This window comes from Puma concolor, chromosome E1 (assembly GCF_028749965.1).
Source record: "Puma concolor isolate L17-30 chromosome E1, mPumCon1.1.hap2, whole genome shotgun sequence".
Lineage (NCBI taxonomy): Eukaryota > Metazoa > Chordata > Mammalia > Carnivora > Felidae > Puma > Puma concolor.
Window position 1 is genome coordinate 61,847,598 of NC_141680.1, and position 15,023 is coordinate 61,862,620.

At 57.4% G+C, this 15,023-nt stretch overlaps 1 protein-coding gene across 3 annotated transcripts in view; it reads left to right on the forward strand.

Moving 5' to 3' along the window:
* Nucleotides 1-15,023, forward strand: part of RPTOR (regulatory associated protein of MTOR complex 1) — a 335,760-nt gene that overhangs the window by 82,892 nt on the left and 237,845 nt on the right. For 2 of the 3 annotated variants that reach the window (XM_086685560.1, XM_086685561.1), the window contains one exon: nucleotides 1,807-1,889. In XM_086685560.1, coding sequence (XP_086541686.1) covers nucleotides 1,807-1,889 — 83 coding nt within the window. Of the gene's footprint in view, nucleotides 1-1,806; nucleotides 1,890-4,832; nucleotides 5,149-15,023 lie in introns of those variants that run through there. The other variant, XM_086685563.1, reaches the window with a different exon arrangement.

The following is a 15,023-nucleotide window of genomic DNA, read 5'->3' on the forward strand; positions in this document are numbered from 1 at the left end:
TACACGGAAAACGAGGAGACTGCAAACAGTTCAGGAAAGGTGTTGTGTTGGGGACTGTGGCTCAGCAGTGAACAGTCTTACAGCACACCTGTAAGGCTGTGTGACGGCGGGGGCTGCCGGGTGGCGGGTCCTGGTCGCAGGGAGGAAAGGCTTCACACGGTGGGTGAGTCCTGAGCTACACTAGTGGCTTTTCTCGTGGGAGATCCTCTTTGCCTGGAGAAGCGACTGACGGACCTGGGGCATTTGGCAGGCGTTTTCTGGAAGGTGAACAGAGTGAGCCGTCACTTTAGGTAGACATGGAAGTATTTGTTGCCGGTGGTAAAATTTGAGCTATTAGGGAACGAAATGCCGAAGATCCACGTGGCTCGGTGAGCCAGGGTTTTACAAGTGACCAGTGATGACGACACGTCATCCGTCGGTAGAGGGTCCGTTCAAAGCGCACAGCAGACTAGCGGGTTCAGTGCCGTAGATCCAGGGCCATCGCTGTGCTTTCAGACTCCACGTCACGCAGTCTTAAAGAAACTGCCGCGGTGGGGTCGTATAGCATCCAAGAAGATAGCCACGACTGTCTGCAAAGGTTGTTTATTTCTTTACTTCTTTTGTTATTTTCTTAATGTTTGTTTATTTTCGAGAGAGAGTGTGAGTGGGGGAGGGGCAGAGAGAGAGAGAGAGAGAGAGAGAGAGAGAGAGAGGGAGGGAGGCACAGAATCCGAAGCAGGTTCCAGGCTGAGCTGTCAGCACCGAGCCCGACGCGGGGCCCAAACTCACGAACCGCGAGATCACGACCTGAGCCGAAGTGGGACGCTCACCCGACTGAGTCACCGGGGCGCCCCTACAAAGGCTATTTAAACCAGCCTCTCCTTCCCGGCAGCGTCTGTGTGTCCGTGCGTGAGGTGGGGTTTTCCTCCTCTGTGTCGGCGAGGACCACATTTTGTGACAGATGAGCGCAGAAGCAGGTAGTGCAGTCCAGCTGTCATGTGTTAAACCAGATACTAAAGAAAATTTCTAAAAATTGTAAGGCAGTCCTGCTCTTTTCCTTGATTCCTTTTTTTTTTCTTTTGCAAAACAGTCATTTTTCATAAGTATCTATGTTCAAATGTAATGAGTTGTTATTACTTTTAAACGAATGAATGAAGAACTCTGTTTAAAATTTCTCGTTTGATTTTGAATACAGCCAATACCAATCAATAGATACCGCCGCTTAAACATTGTTTGGGGTTCTGCATAATTTTCAAGGGTGCACAGGAGTCCCGAGACCAAGTAAGTTTGAGGAGTTGCTGGTTAGAGTTATTTGCACTAGAATCCACTCCTGAAACAGGCGGGTGAGCCACTAACACACGGGTGTGCTTGTGAAACTGGTTTTTGCGCGTAGGCGAAAGTTCGCAGACGAACGCGTCACCATGGTCGTTCTGTCCTCCCCGTCCTGTTGCGTGAGGGCTGTCGTTAGAAGGTGAGGGGACTGCCGCGTGGCCCTCCCTGCGGCCCCTCCTTTGCACAGCCTGCGGGCAGTGTGGGGGTGAGGCAGTGGGGGTGCAGGGAGACCGTGAGGCTGCATGGTGAGCACAGGGACGGGAAGACACAGGGCCGGTGGATCCGGTGAAGGCGCTGTTCTCTAGAACGGTGTGCGTTCTGGCCTGTTTGGGGGTGTAGCAGCTCCCTAGGTCTGGTGATGGCAGAAAACCCCAGTTGTGTCTTGGGTCCGAGGTGGCCGTGAAGTGAGTGATGGTGGAGGACGCAGCGAGAGGCAGGCCTGGCGGCGAGGAGATGCACGGATAATGAACTTTCCCCTTTTTATTGCTTCTTCAGATCCTCTGTCGATGGGGCCTCAGAAAGCTCTGGAAACCATCGGTGCAAATTTACAGAAGCAGTACGAGAACTGGCAGCCACGGGTAAGCGCGTTTCCTACGCTCTCCTCTCCTCTCCCTCCTCCCTCCTCCCCCTCCTCCCTCCTCCCTCCTCCCCCTCCTCCCCCTCCTCCCCCCTCTCCCTCCTCTCTCCTCTCCCTCCTCTCCCTCCTCCCTCCTCTCCCTCCTCCCTCGTCTCCCTCCTCTCTCCTCCTCCTCCTCCCCTCCTCCCTCCTCCCCTCCTCCCTCCTCCCCCTCCTCCCTCCTCCCCCTCCTCCGTCATCTCCCTCCTCCCCCTCCTCCCTCCTCCCTCCTCTCCCCCCTCCCCTTCCTCCCCTTCCCCCTCCCCCTCCTCCCTCCCCCTCCTCCCCCTCCCCCTCCCCCCTCCCCCCTCCCCCCTCCCCCTCCTCCCCTTCCTCCCTCCTCTCCCTCCTCCCCCACCTCCCCCACCTCCCCCCTCTCCCTCCTCCCCCCCTCCCTCCTCCCCCCTCCTCCCTCCTCCTCCTCCTCCCCTTCCTCACTCCTCCCCCTCCTCCCTCCTCTCCCTCCTCCCCCTACTCCCCTCCTCCCTCCTCCCCCTCCTCCCCCTCCCCCCTCCCCCCACCCCTCCCCCTCCTCCCCTTCCTCCCTCCTCCCCCTCCTCCCTCCTCTCCCTCCTCCCCCTCCTCCCCCTCCTCCCCCCTCTCCCTCCTCCCCCCTCTCCCTCCTCCCCCCTCCCCCTCCTCCCCTTCCTCACTCCTCCCCCTCCTCCCTCCTCTCCCTCCTCCCTCCTCCCCCCTCCCCCTCCTCCCCCCTCTCCCTCCTCCCCCCCTCCTCCCTCGTCTCCCTCCTCTCTCCTCTCCCTCCTCTCCCTCCTCCCTCCTCCCCCTCCTCCCTCGTCTCCCTCCTCCCTCGTCTCCCTCCTCTCTCCTCTCCCTCCTCCCTCCTCCCCCTCCTCCCTCGTCTCCCTCCTCCCTCGTCTCCCTCCTCTCTCCTCTCCCTCCTCTCTCCTCCTGACGGGGGCACCGCCTCCAGGGTTCACATAGCCTTCCAGGTGAGGGCTCCTTACAGCCCTGCGCGCTCGTCCCTGGGGGACTGGACACCCCTCGCTGCCGCCCATGCCCCACCCCCCCACCCCGTGTGTGCAGGTGGTCCGGGCCACGCGCCCTCCAATTCGTTCTCTTGCCTGAGTTTCCCCCACAGTCTTTAGCAAATGAAAAGCGTTTTTCATGGTACTCTTAAATCATGGCTTTTCTTTTGCACAGGAAATGCATTTTCGGTAACTTTTCTGCAGCCCCAGCTAGTCAGAGCCCTTCTTCAGTTTTCAGACAGTCGAGAAAAACACTCCACACTCAAAAGATGACCTATTATATGCTTGGTCTTTGATTCAGAAGGTAAGGTTGTTCGTAGGGAGCCACTCCCACTTACCGTGCCTTCCGCTGCTTGTGTCTTACAGTTTGGGGGTTTTGTTGTTTTGAAGGAAAGTGGCGTGGGATGCGGTGACTGTGACAAGGCGCTTTTAAGATCTTAAGTTATTCGTAAGCCACCCCGAGACCCGTTTCCTTTGGCCTTTCTCTTTAGCTGGTTTGAAGATTTAATGGTTTTAGTAGAAGATTAGAAATTTGGGGTGTTTGTGGAGGTGCCTTTGTGTTCAGCTTTGTGTAGCGGGCTCTGGAATTCTCTAAAGGGCCTGACGGGGAAGGTGGGGGGCCCGTGGCCTTGCGGGCTCCTCCCCAGACGCTTTGCCATCCTTGGTCCTCCGTTGTGAGCCTCTGCTTCATGGAAGCAAGTGGCTTAGGGCCCCCGGCGAGGCCTGCCTGCTTGGGGTCTTTGTCCGTGGACCCCTTGCGTGATCCGGAGTTTAGGGAGTCTTTGCATTGCATTCACATTCTAAGAGAACAGCCAGAGTGAGTCTGTTGGTGCCTGCGACTGTGCCCTCGGTGGCTTCCGCTGCCGCCCGTAGTCCTGGGATAGCTGAGCGGTAGTGACTGTCTCTGTGTCTGGGGGTGCGTCTCGTCTCGGTGCCCCCTTTCTGACTTGTCGACTCAGTAGCCACAGACTCTCATTCTTCAGAAGGCGGTTTCTTAGGGGTGGTTTTGTTCTGTGCCTGAGGGCTTTGCTGTCTCCTCTTGATGGTCTACAAAAACCCAGGAGCCTTTCTCTTGAGAACGTGATGCCTTCAGGAGAGGTTTGGATGGTGCGTCCCTTTGAAAACAGCTGAGATGCCTGCTGTTACCACTAGGAAGTAGCTTCCTTGGGGACTCGGAAGGCCCTCCGGGACCTCAGCGACGACACCCAGGCGCCCAAGGGTGCGCGCGTGGTGCAGACAGGCTTTCAGGCCGCATGTGACCGCACATACGGAGCACGCCACCGGCATCTAGAAGGTGGAGAACCACAGTGTTTGGATGTAAGAGAATGCCTTTCTGACTTGCCTACCCCTGACCCTGTCCCGGGGGGCACTTACCTCCAGGAGAGCGCAGCCCCTTGAATTCAGGTCTGCCAGCCGCGTCCTTCACAGGAGGGGCTCCGCCATTTTAATTAACTGTTAAAGAAATACCACATGAGAAGATACGGGCTTCAGAACGCGTGTCTGATATTCCAAGATATTGTATTGTAACGTGTACTCCATTTGCTATGATTTGCAGTTTTGTGTTGGTTTTTTTTTGGAGTCCTAAGCGGATTTGCGGCCAGCTTTCTTACTAGTTTAGCTTGGTAGGCATGGGCTAGTTCACGCTAGCTGGCAGTACATGGAATCTTCGAAAGTAGGATCTATTATTGTTTTTAATCTGAATTTCTAAGAGCAGATCTCTCCCATGGCATCTGGAAGAGGCATTACCATGTAAGGCAGGCAGCATTTATATATAAGGAAATGATCACAGATCCAGAAATGACGATAGAATCAGTGTAGGGTTGAGAAGTTCCCTTCTCGTGGTGGCGGGAGGGCCAGCCGCGAGGGCGGGGGGTGGGGGGGGTGAGTCCTCCGGGTGGACGGTTGTTAGTCTGAGAAACGTGCTTGAAGTGAGCGGGGTTTCCAGAACGGATCTGCAAGGTAGTGTTTGGAAGGAGAGATTCAGTTCACAAGGCTGACGAGGGAGGATGTTTCTAGATCATAGGGTACTTAGGAAAAGCGCCCGTGGACCGGTGCAGGCGGGACCCCCGTCGGGGCGGGGTTATGGAGTGGGCTTGGGATGCGGGCCAGCGACCCCCGGAAAGACGCAGTCCGCGCCGACGGAGTGCGATGGTTTGCCTGCAATCGGGACGCACAACCACAGCAGCGAATACTTAGCGTTTTCTTTTCTGAATGTCAAGATGATTGCGTTCATTTGTAAGTACCATAAAAATGTTTAAAATTTTGCTGCTTCCATCTGTTGGTGGCTTCCTCTGTTTCAGAAACGAGCCTCAGGTAATGGAGGCAGCAGGAGACCTGACGGGCTCGCTGCTGTCGGCCGTGGGGCTGTGCCGTGTGCACTGGGTGATGATGGTACGTGCCCCGGAGCGAGCGGTGCTGCTCTGCTCTTTGTAACCTCCCGTGGGTCACCGGAGAGGGAGGGAGGCCCGCCTCGCGCCGCCTCATCGAGTTTGCACAAAACATGAGGCAATTACCAGGCTCCGATGTTTGTGTACAAGGTGCCTGTTCCTAACTGTAAATCAGGGTCCTTTGAAACATTGCAAAGCTAAACACACAGCACGTTATTGCATTCTACAGGGCCCTCGAGTGTTGTGCCGTAATAGAGGTCGATGTGCCGTCCGCAATAAAACAATGGGAGCATTATTAAATTTCTAGACCTTTGGTGTGGATGCCCATAGATCTGGTTTTCTCTTTGTCCGTGCCCCGGACTGCGAGACTCAGAAAGGTGGGGGACATAAGGTCGTGTTCATTAGTGTATTCGTGCCTCCGCGTTGCCGTGGGCGGGACGGGCTGGGGGATCGCGCGACCCCAACGCCACACGGGAGCAGCAGAGAACTGACCACGGCAAACCTGTCCACCTCGCGTCTTGGAGAGTTGATGTCCTTCCTCGTGTTCTTTCCTCCTTGTTTTTCTAGCTTTAACTGTTCAAGATAAAACATCTTGATAAAGGTGATTTGGGCTCAGGAAGGAATTTAGAGAAGTCAGGACGGTGCTTTTTTTTTTTTTTTTTTTTTTTTTTCTGAGGTGGCCAGACCTCTCAGGCCCAGATTTCCTTTCCAGGCCGACTGAACCCTTGTCTAAATAATTTATCAGTTTGCCACTGGTGAGACATTTCTTTTGATTAAATTTAAGGCTGTGCCTTACTACCTCGTGGATTCATAAATCTGTGTTCTGCGGGAGATGGAAGGAGGGGTGCCAGCTGCTGTCGCGGCTGCCGCCGGCTGCTGGTCCTGCCAGGCCTCGCTGCCCCCTCGTCGGGCCCCAGCTGAGCGTACAACTGGGCGACAGGACTGGGGGATCCAAAGCACCGCGTATCCCGTGAAGAGTTCGTCGTTCTCAGCCTTTTTCTAACAAGTGGGGGGGCTTCTGGCACAGGTGTAACGGCCCGAGCCGATGGGGGGGCGGCAAACGGGGGTCCCTTCCTGTCGTGCTTTCCCCAGAGCGCTGCGGGCCACGGCCCCTCTCCCTCTCCTCTGTTACCGGTGGGGGGGACCCGAAAGCCACCTGATGCTGGCATGTTTATAACTCACTAAGGGGAAGGGACTTGAAGGTTTCCACCTGGGCGGTATCTGCATTGACCCCTGACTGAGTCCCATTTTGTCCCGGGAACGTTCCAGTTTGCAGAATGCCCTTTGGGGCCTCGCCGGAGCGCCCCTGGCGTGTAGGAGCTCCTTCTGGAGCCAGGTCAGGGTGTGCAGGGGTGGCCCGCCTGTGTGTGGCCGAGGGCCCTGCAGGTACATCTCGGGCCACACGGGACAGTGCTTACGACATGGTGTGCACTCCGTTCCGCGGGCTTGAATTCCATCCCGCCCTTCAGTTGACCGTGCTCCTCAGGTTGTTGGTGGTGGGCGAGTGGCCTGGCACGTTCTTACAGTGCTGCCCGCCCGGCGGGGTGCGTGCGGGCGGGAAGTCTGTCTGGGACAGAGCGAGGCCCCACCGCCTGGTCATCGGCCGAGTAGGAGTCACTGCTGCACTTGAACCGAAGCGACTTTGCCGTTGGTCACAGGGTTGCCTGCACGCCACTGAGCGCGTGCTTGGACCAACGTGGCTCGTCGCCGTACCGTATGGTGGGAGGGGGCGTCTGGGGGGAACGGGGCCTAAGGGCAGTGGACAGCTTCGTTCCTCCTTGGGGCCCACAGGCTTGTCCTGTAGGTGTGAGGCACAGGTGTTTGCCAGCCCAGCGCTCCGGTGCGATGCTGTTCTGGTGGGCTGTGGTGAGGCCGTGTCCTTGCCTCCTCCCTGCAGCGGGGCTGACGGCTTGGCCCTCGTGCTGGGGGTGCTAGGGAAGCGGCTCTGCCCGCCCGGTTGCTGGGACGGGCTCCAAGCCCACTGCACTGCTGGGTGACCTGCCCCCCTGGCCTGTGGTTTCCTTCCTGGGGCGGGTCGCGGCGCTTGAGACCCACGGGCTGTGGCTCGTCCCTCGCTGGGGGTGGAGTAGGGGCGGAGCAGCATATGTCCGCGTTGACAGCTCTCCCCCCGACTCCCTCGGGTGTTCCGGAATGAAGTTCCTACAGGGATGCGGTCAAGACTCGTGAGTGGGTGGGTTCTGCCTCGTTGTGGCATTTTCAGCGTCCGATGTGGACTCTCGAGGGAGGGCCCAGCCATGCCGTGGGACTGTGCGCCCCGGCCTGGGGGTGCTCTGAGGCATTTGTAGTGACTCCTGTTGGGCCGGTCACGCTTGAGCTTAGTCTCAAACTGACATGGTGGCTCAGCAGTGAAGATGCCCCACGAGTCATCCGTGATGCCACTGTCACACCATCATCCCGTCCTGTTGTCCCCCAGGCCAGCCACCTCCCCCCTCCCTCTTCCTGCAGCAGCCGGCTTCCTTTTCTGTCGGTCCCAAGGCTGGGCTCTGTCCCCCTTGCCAGTGTTTCTGTGACACATTGCCAGTGAGGGCACACGAGCAAAGGGAGAGCTGGGGAGATGGCCCCCACTCGATACAACTCCCCCCGGCGGGAAGCACTTCGCATCAGGTGCTCATGACGTTTGCACGATGGTGTGGACAAAGCCTTCTGTCCCGCACCCCCCTTCACCCTGTCCTCTCCCTGCTCGCCCAACCGCCTCTCCACGCACAGCGTTCATGGACAGTTCCGGTCGTGCAGCCCGGCCCGCGCACCACCCCCGTCCCCAGAAAACCCGTTTCTACCTGGCTCTTCCTGCCGAGCCCGCCTGCCACCGCGTCCAGCAGAGCAGAGAGGCGGCCGCCGATAGATTGTTGGCAGAAGACGACAAGCACGTTGAAGCAGGGGGAGGGGGTGACCCTGCAGGCCACGCGGAGGGGTGAGCAGCCCGTCCCCGGCCACACGTCCCGGCCGTCTGGGGCGGTGTGTGTGCATCGCCTCGTGTGGTGCCACCGCCGTGCGGCCCCCGTGGTGACCCCTGCCTCTGCGGTCACAGGGCGGCTGGCGTGGGCGCGGGAGAGTCCTGGGATTTGGGTCCACGCGGCTTTGAGCGGTACACCGGAGAGCGTGGATTTCGGGCCACTGCCAGGGAGGTGTCTCCACTGTAGCCCCTCATGTCTATGTGGCTGTGATCCCCCCGTGCCCCCCAGCATGGCCCCTCGCACCCCTGCCCCCCACCCCATGGGCCGCTGGCAGGTGGGCCTGGGCTGGGAGGGCCCAGCAGGTGGCCGCCTCCTCGCTGCCACTGCACCGGTGGGGGGTGGGGGGTGGGGGGGCGAGGCCATGGCCTGGGGGCCGTGGGAAGAACTTCGACGTGAACTGTCGCTTTGCCTAGACGTGAACTGTCGTTTTGCTTCCTAGACGTGAACGTTGAGAGTTTACGCTGAACTTGTAGGGTCTGTAAGCACCACAGGAGGGTTCACGGGGAGGAGAAAACGAGGTGAAATGTAGGCTCAATGGCGGGCGGGGGGGGGGGGATGCGGTGGAGCCGGTGGTGGGGAGGCCCGAGCCCCTGGCACAGAGCTCCGTGCTCCTCCTGCTGGGACCCCGCTCCCGCCCGTCCCCGCGCATGACTTGCTCGAAGGATCGTGTTTAATAGCGAAACAGGGCTGGACCGTGTCCTTAACAAGCCCACCCGGGATCTGGTCTCAGCCGCGTGTGTGACACATGGCAAATGAGGACCGGTCACCTTCTGTGAGGACTGCAGCTGTAGCTCCGATGTCTGATGCGCCCAGACCGCCGGTGCGGCCCCGGTTAACCTGGAGGCCCCGATGCCTAGCCTTGTGCACCACCGGGCTCTGGTCGGGGGAGGGGGGAGGGTGCCGGGGGCGGGAGCGAAGGTGTCTGAGGAAGTGCTGGGAAAGTAGAGGATACAGAGCCTGAAGCAGGGGACTCGGGATTGGGGGTGGCCGTGAGGAGCCCACCGTATGCTCGCCATACGCAACTGCGAAGGGCTGTCAAATCCGGTTCCAGCCGGAGGAGAAAGTGCGGCTCCAGGGCGATGGTAACAGACTGGAGGGGAGGGGCCCCGTCTGCTCAGCTTGACTTCATTCCGCCAGGAAAGCATCTGTCACAGGGGTAGTTGTGAATCGGGGGTTCATGACAGCTTCTGGGTGCCCCTGTCTTAAATGTCAGGGGTTTGCTGTAGGTGTGGCATGTCACGGAGCTGTGAAAAGGTGAAATGAAATTCACATAGCATGATATTACGACGGGAACCGCGCAGCGCCTGGCCTGTGTCTGACTGACTGCCGTCACCCGGCACCGCGTTTCCGAGACTCGTTCGTGTGCGTGCGTGTTGTGGCATGGATCGGCGTCTGGGGCTTTTCACGGCTGAGTAAACGCCGCTGGACAGACGCTCCGCGTCGTGTTTGTCCATCTGTGGGTGGATGTTTGGCCTGTTTCCACCTTGTGGCTGTTACGAACGATGCTGCTGTGGACATTCGTGTACGGGTTCTTGCACGGACATACGTTTTCAGTTCTTTTGGGTACATGCCTAGGGGAGGAATTGCTGGCTCGTATGTAACTCTGTGTTTACCTTTTCTTTTTTAATGTCTGTTTATTTTTGAGAGAGAGAGACAGCGCGCATGTGCGCCCACATGTGAGGGCGGGGCCGAGAGAGGGAGGGACAGAGAATCCCAAGTAGGCTCTGAGCTGTCAGCCTGACGTGGGACTCAGACTCACGACTGTGAGATCATGACCTGAGCCAAAGTCAGATGCTTCACTGACTGAGCCCCCCCAGACGCCCCTCTGTGTTTGCCTTTTGGAGGATTTCCCCAGTCGTTTTCCATCCTACTGGCGACATTTGACTTCAGTTTCTCCCCGTCCTCACCAACACTTGTTTTTTTCTGTGTGTTTTGTTTTAAAATTATTACGATGACGGCCATGCCGGTTTTGGTTAGCATTTCCCTAATAACGAAGGATGTTGAGCATCTTTTCATGTACTTATTGGCCATTTATTTGCACATCTTTGGGAAAATGTCTCTTCAAACCCTATACCATTCTTTACTTGGGTTATTTTTCTTTATTGTTGGGTTGTAAGTGTTCATAATGGACATTTAAAATTTTTTTTAATGATTATTTTTGAGAGAGAGAGAGACAGAGAGCAAGTGAGCAGGGGAGGGGTAGAGAGAGGAGAGACAGAATGTGAAACAGGCTCCAGGCTCTGAGCTGTCAGCACCGAGCCCGACATGGGGCTTGAACCCACGAGCAGTGAGATCATGACCTGAGCCAAAGTTGGATGCTTAACCAGCTGAGCCACCCAGGCGCCCCCATAATGGAGATTTTTAAATCAAGTAAGCCATAACTTTAGCCATGAGGACTTGTGTCCTTTCTAAATAATGTATGTGGTATCTTATAATAACGTTATAATAACATTACAACATATATAACATAACACACAACATATATAACATTACCTCATAATAACATTTAGGTCCTAAATAGTCTTCGGCCAGTTTGATTTGTCCCACGTATGAAATTTTTATTAAGAGTCTCCGGTAAGAGCACAGGGGACTTAGGAGGGAGCGGTCTGGGATAGTTAGGTATGGCCAGAGGGTTTTCTGTGCCTTAATAACCCTAAAGAAATTTGTTTCACAAACACTGTCCTTTCACTAGTGCACTTGATGGCCGCGTTCGTCTGGGAGCAGGGAGACCTGTGACCCTGGGGAAATCTCCAGAATGTACTTGAGCTAGACTGTAAAGCCAGGTCATCCTCTCGGAGGTGAGCAGTTTGGACAGCACGGGTCTGCTGTGCCCAGGGCACAGGACTCGGGAGATGGCGATCATGGTGGGGGTGGGGGGGTCCTCTCTGTGTGTTTATCATTGTGAAAATCAGAGGGGTCTCCGTTTCGCAGCTCTGCCGCTCCTTTTAACGTGCTTATGTTTCTACGTGCCCCGCGGACGAGAGTCCTTCACCTTTTAAGTTGAGGGGAACAGGGCATGGTGTACTGGGGCCTTGGGAGCTCCGCGGGTCCTGGGACACCTGTCCGGGGGGCTTCGGGCTGGTGGGCTCACCCAGGGCCGGGGGCTGCTTTGCCGGCAGGGGCAGGCTCAGCCAAGAGCGGGCTCCAGCTTTGCCGCGTGGACGTCGGCCCCCGGCGGGGGCGGCTGCCTGGCGGGGAGGGCCAGCCAGAGTTTCCAGGTCTTAGGACCGCACGTTCCACCCCTGGGCTCCCCACTGTCTGTCGGGTCTGGCTTTGGTCGCCAGGGTGGTCGGCCGCCTCGCCTCTGTTCCCCCAGAGCACCGAGGAGGGGCTCAGATGAAGCACAGAGGATGAGAAGGGCTCTTGGTGTACTGGGTGACCTGAGGCCGCCCTGCTCGCCCGTCCGGGGCACGGCCAGGAGCACAGGTGCCAGAGGAGGCCCTGAGCTACGGGCTCCGGGGGCTTCCGTTCACGTGACGGTGGACGCATCTGGGTGTATGTCTGGCTTCTTTTATATCTTAGTTTCGTCTCGTCTGTTTCTACTGCCTTTTCCCTTGCCTTTTATGTTAACCAGGTTTCAGAACATTTTTGCACGTCCCCTTGTGTTAGTGCCGTGTGCTGGTGCGGGGTGACCCCGCAGGTGCCTGTGTGCGCGTCCTGTGCACTGTCCTTCAGCTGAGGTCACGCCGGGCAGCATACGCCTCAGCGTGTACTTGCCCTGCCCTCCCCTGCGGTCCCACCAGCGGCTCTGCTCCGCGTGCAAGGCTGTGTTGTTGTTCTTTTGCCCTCTTTACTCCTTCCTGCATTTCTGCCCCTTCTGGGATCGTTTTCCTTCAGTCTGGAAGTTTTAAAATATTTCTTTTAGTGTGAATCTTCAGGCAACACATTATTTAGTTTTTGTCTGAAAATGTTTTTATTCTTCCTTCGTTTCGTTTTTGAAAGATCGTTTTGCTGGGTGTGCAATTTTATAGCGATTTTTTTTCTTTTCAGTTTAAGGTCCCCCCCGCCCCCACCATTTAAAGCAGTTGAAAAGTGTGTTTGTCTCATCTCCGGGCGTCTGTCCTGTTGGAAAGTTGGCCGTGAGTCTTCATATTTGTCTTTTCAAGGTGCCCCGTTTTCCCCCTCTGGCTGATTTAAAGCTCTTCTCCTCACTCGCCGAGATGCTCGTAGGTGTGGTTTACGTTGTGTTTATCCTGTTTGGTGCTCTGTCGCGTGGGGCCTGATGGTTTTCATCAGCATCACCACAGACCCTGCTCCGTGTGTTCCCTCCGATTCGAGGATGTGAGACCTCGTGTCCCCAGTACGTCTTACCTTCTGTTCGGCGTTGTGTTTTTTCTTTCCGTGCTTTTGTCTGGATGTTTTCCCGGGACTGCTGTGCAGCTCACAAACCCTCTTCTGCTGTAGTGGCCAATCTTCTGTTTAGCCGACCTACCATTTTTTTTCTTTCGTTGTGTTTTTCCGTTCCATCATTTCCATTAGGCTCTCTGTTGATTGCCGGTCTCTGGGGGAAATCTCCATCTTGTTATGTATGATCCTGAACACATGGGCTTTCGGCACTAGGATGCCCGTTCTTCTGACACAACGTCTCCGAGACCGGGAGGCGTGTTTCTGACCACGCTGACTGCTGTGTGTATTGCTGGAGTTGCCCTGTGTGCACGGGAGCGAACTCCGTGGTGTGACTGGGCACGGTCAGTGTTTCGGTCTGCCAGTCGGGGAGCGGGTGTCAGTCGTGATTGTGAAGCGTCTGTGCACGGGGTCTGTGGCCCGGAAGAACACCACCCACCCTCCGGGCCTGCGGGGCGACGCTGAGTGAGCCCGTAAAGTCGACTCCGAGAGGACCTCCGAGCGTGCGGAGGAGGTGCTGGGGCACCTAGGCCAGAGCGTGTCGAGTGACGAACTTGTCTGATTGGGCTGACGATGGTCTGTTACCAAGTATCAGATAAAAATTCCAGCCGGTGAGAAAGCACCGTGTCAGAGCTTAGTTGGCAGCGTTGTTTTCCTTGGTGACACATGGTGCAATAATGCATCTTACGGTCCTTGGATCTTGGATTTTAGGAAGTAAATAGCATCTATTCTATACAGATCATAGCCATACTTCTTGAGGAGCAGAGCTGGGGACAGAACGATCCTCCTCGGAGTTTAATAAGGCAGAGAATCCCATTCCCCACCCCGTGGCCCCCCACCCCTTCCCATTTGGTCTCTGTCCTGATCTCCCTCGGCAAGGGGCTTGCAGGGACCGAGTACACGGAGACAGAGGCGGTCGGTGACTGGTCTGTATTTGCCCCTCTCCTAGTAAGTGACGGGAGATGGGAGTTAGTGTCCTGTCACCCTGAAATCCTGGATGCGGCCGCCCCGGGACCATCTCAGATGCGTCCCCTCCTTTCCACTTCCAGGGAAGGGGGCGTAGAAGGTGGGCTTGCCCGTTAGGCACTGGGGGTGGCCCGCCTGGCCTAGGTTAAGCTTCGAGGCGATTGGAAGTGACGTGTCAGAGTCAGTGTGGATGCTGGGGTCTTCCGTGGGGCAGACCGAGAGGGCACGGCCGTTCCGCCTTACCGCACGAGGGAGACGGCGAGGGCCACACGCAAGGTGGCGTCTGGGAGGCGGAGTTGGACCCCAGCGGGAGCCCCAGGGCCCAGCCTGCTCCCGGCACGGCCCCTCATGTCTGCTTCCTCACCACCGCTGTGCTGAGTGCATCCTTCAGCTTGGGAGGAGCTGGGCGTCTGCAGCCACAGCTCCGGCTTTCCTCTTCACTCCGCGCTCTCTTCCTGGGCCTCAGGGCCCGAGACGCTCCTCGCAGAGATCTGACTTGTCTGTCAAGGTTCTCACGGCTTTCTGTGGCCGTTGTGAAAGAGGCCTTTTCCCTGCGGTCCCTAGTGGGCTTTTAGAACAGGGCTTCCTGCTGCCTGTTGTTCGTTACGCTGTCCCCAGACACCTTACTCTGCGGCCCTGCGCGGGCTGTGACGGGATGTGACGGTGCCGTGGCGGCCCTGGGGCGGGCCGAGGCGGCGATGTGGTGGCGCCGTGCAGCCTTGGGGCGCCAGGACCGGCACTCGGCCCCGCCGGAGACTGGCCGCCTGCCGGCCCGGGCCGCCGGTGTCCGGTCCCGCGCACAAACTTGCGGCGGTGCAGGAGGGTCTGTTCTGGTTTCAGTTCTATAGATTTCACGTCTCTTTAAATCTTTTTTTTTTTTAATTTTTTTTTTCCAACGTTTATTTATTTTTTTGGGGACAGAGAGAGACAGAGCATGAACGGGGGAGGGGCAGAGAGAGAGGGAGACACAGAATCGGAAACAGGCTCCAGGCTCCGAGCCATCAGCCCAGAGCCCGACGCGGGGCTCGAACTCATGGACCGCGAGATCGTGACCTGGCTGAAGTCGGACGCTTAACCGACTGCGCCACCCAGGCGCCCCTCTTTAAATCTTTAAAAATTTAGAACATCCTTTTCTCTTCATGCCATTGCGCAGACGATTTTTACAAGTCATTTTGGACGTCGTTTAGCGAAGTCAGGTGCACGGCCAGATCCAGTCTTGGGGCTGGTGAGCTGTGCGAACGGTGCGCCCCCTTCAGGACGAACCGGAGGTGGGGGTGTCGGTGACCCAGGAAGGTCCCTCACCATCCCCGTCCGTTTCCGTCCGCCCCCCGCATTGGTTTTGCCCGACCCTGACACGCAGGACTCACGCTGGGTCATCCTGCCTCCTCTCACACGACGCGGTTTCTGAGATGCGGTCGTGTTGCTGTGCGTGCCTGTG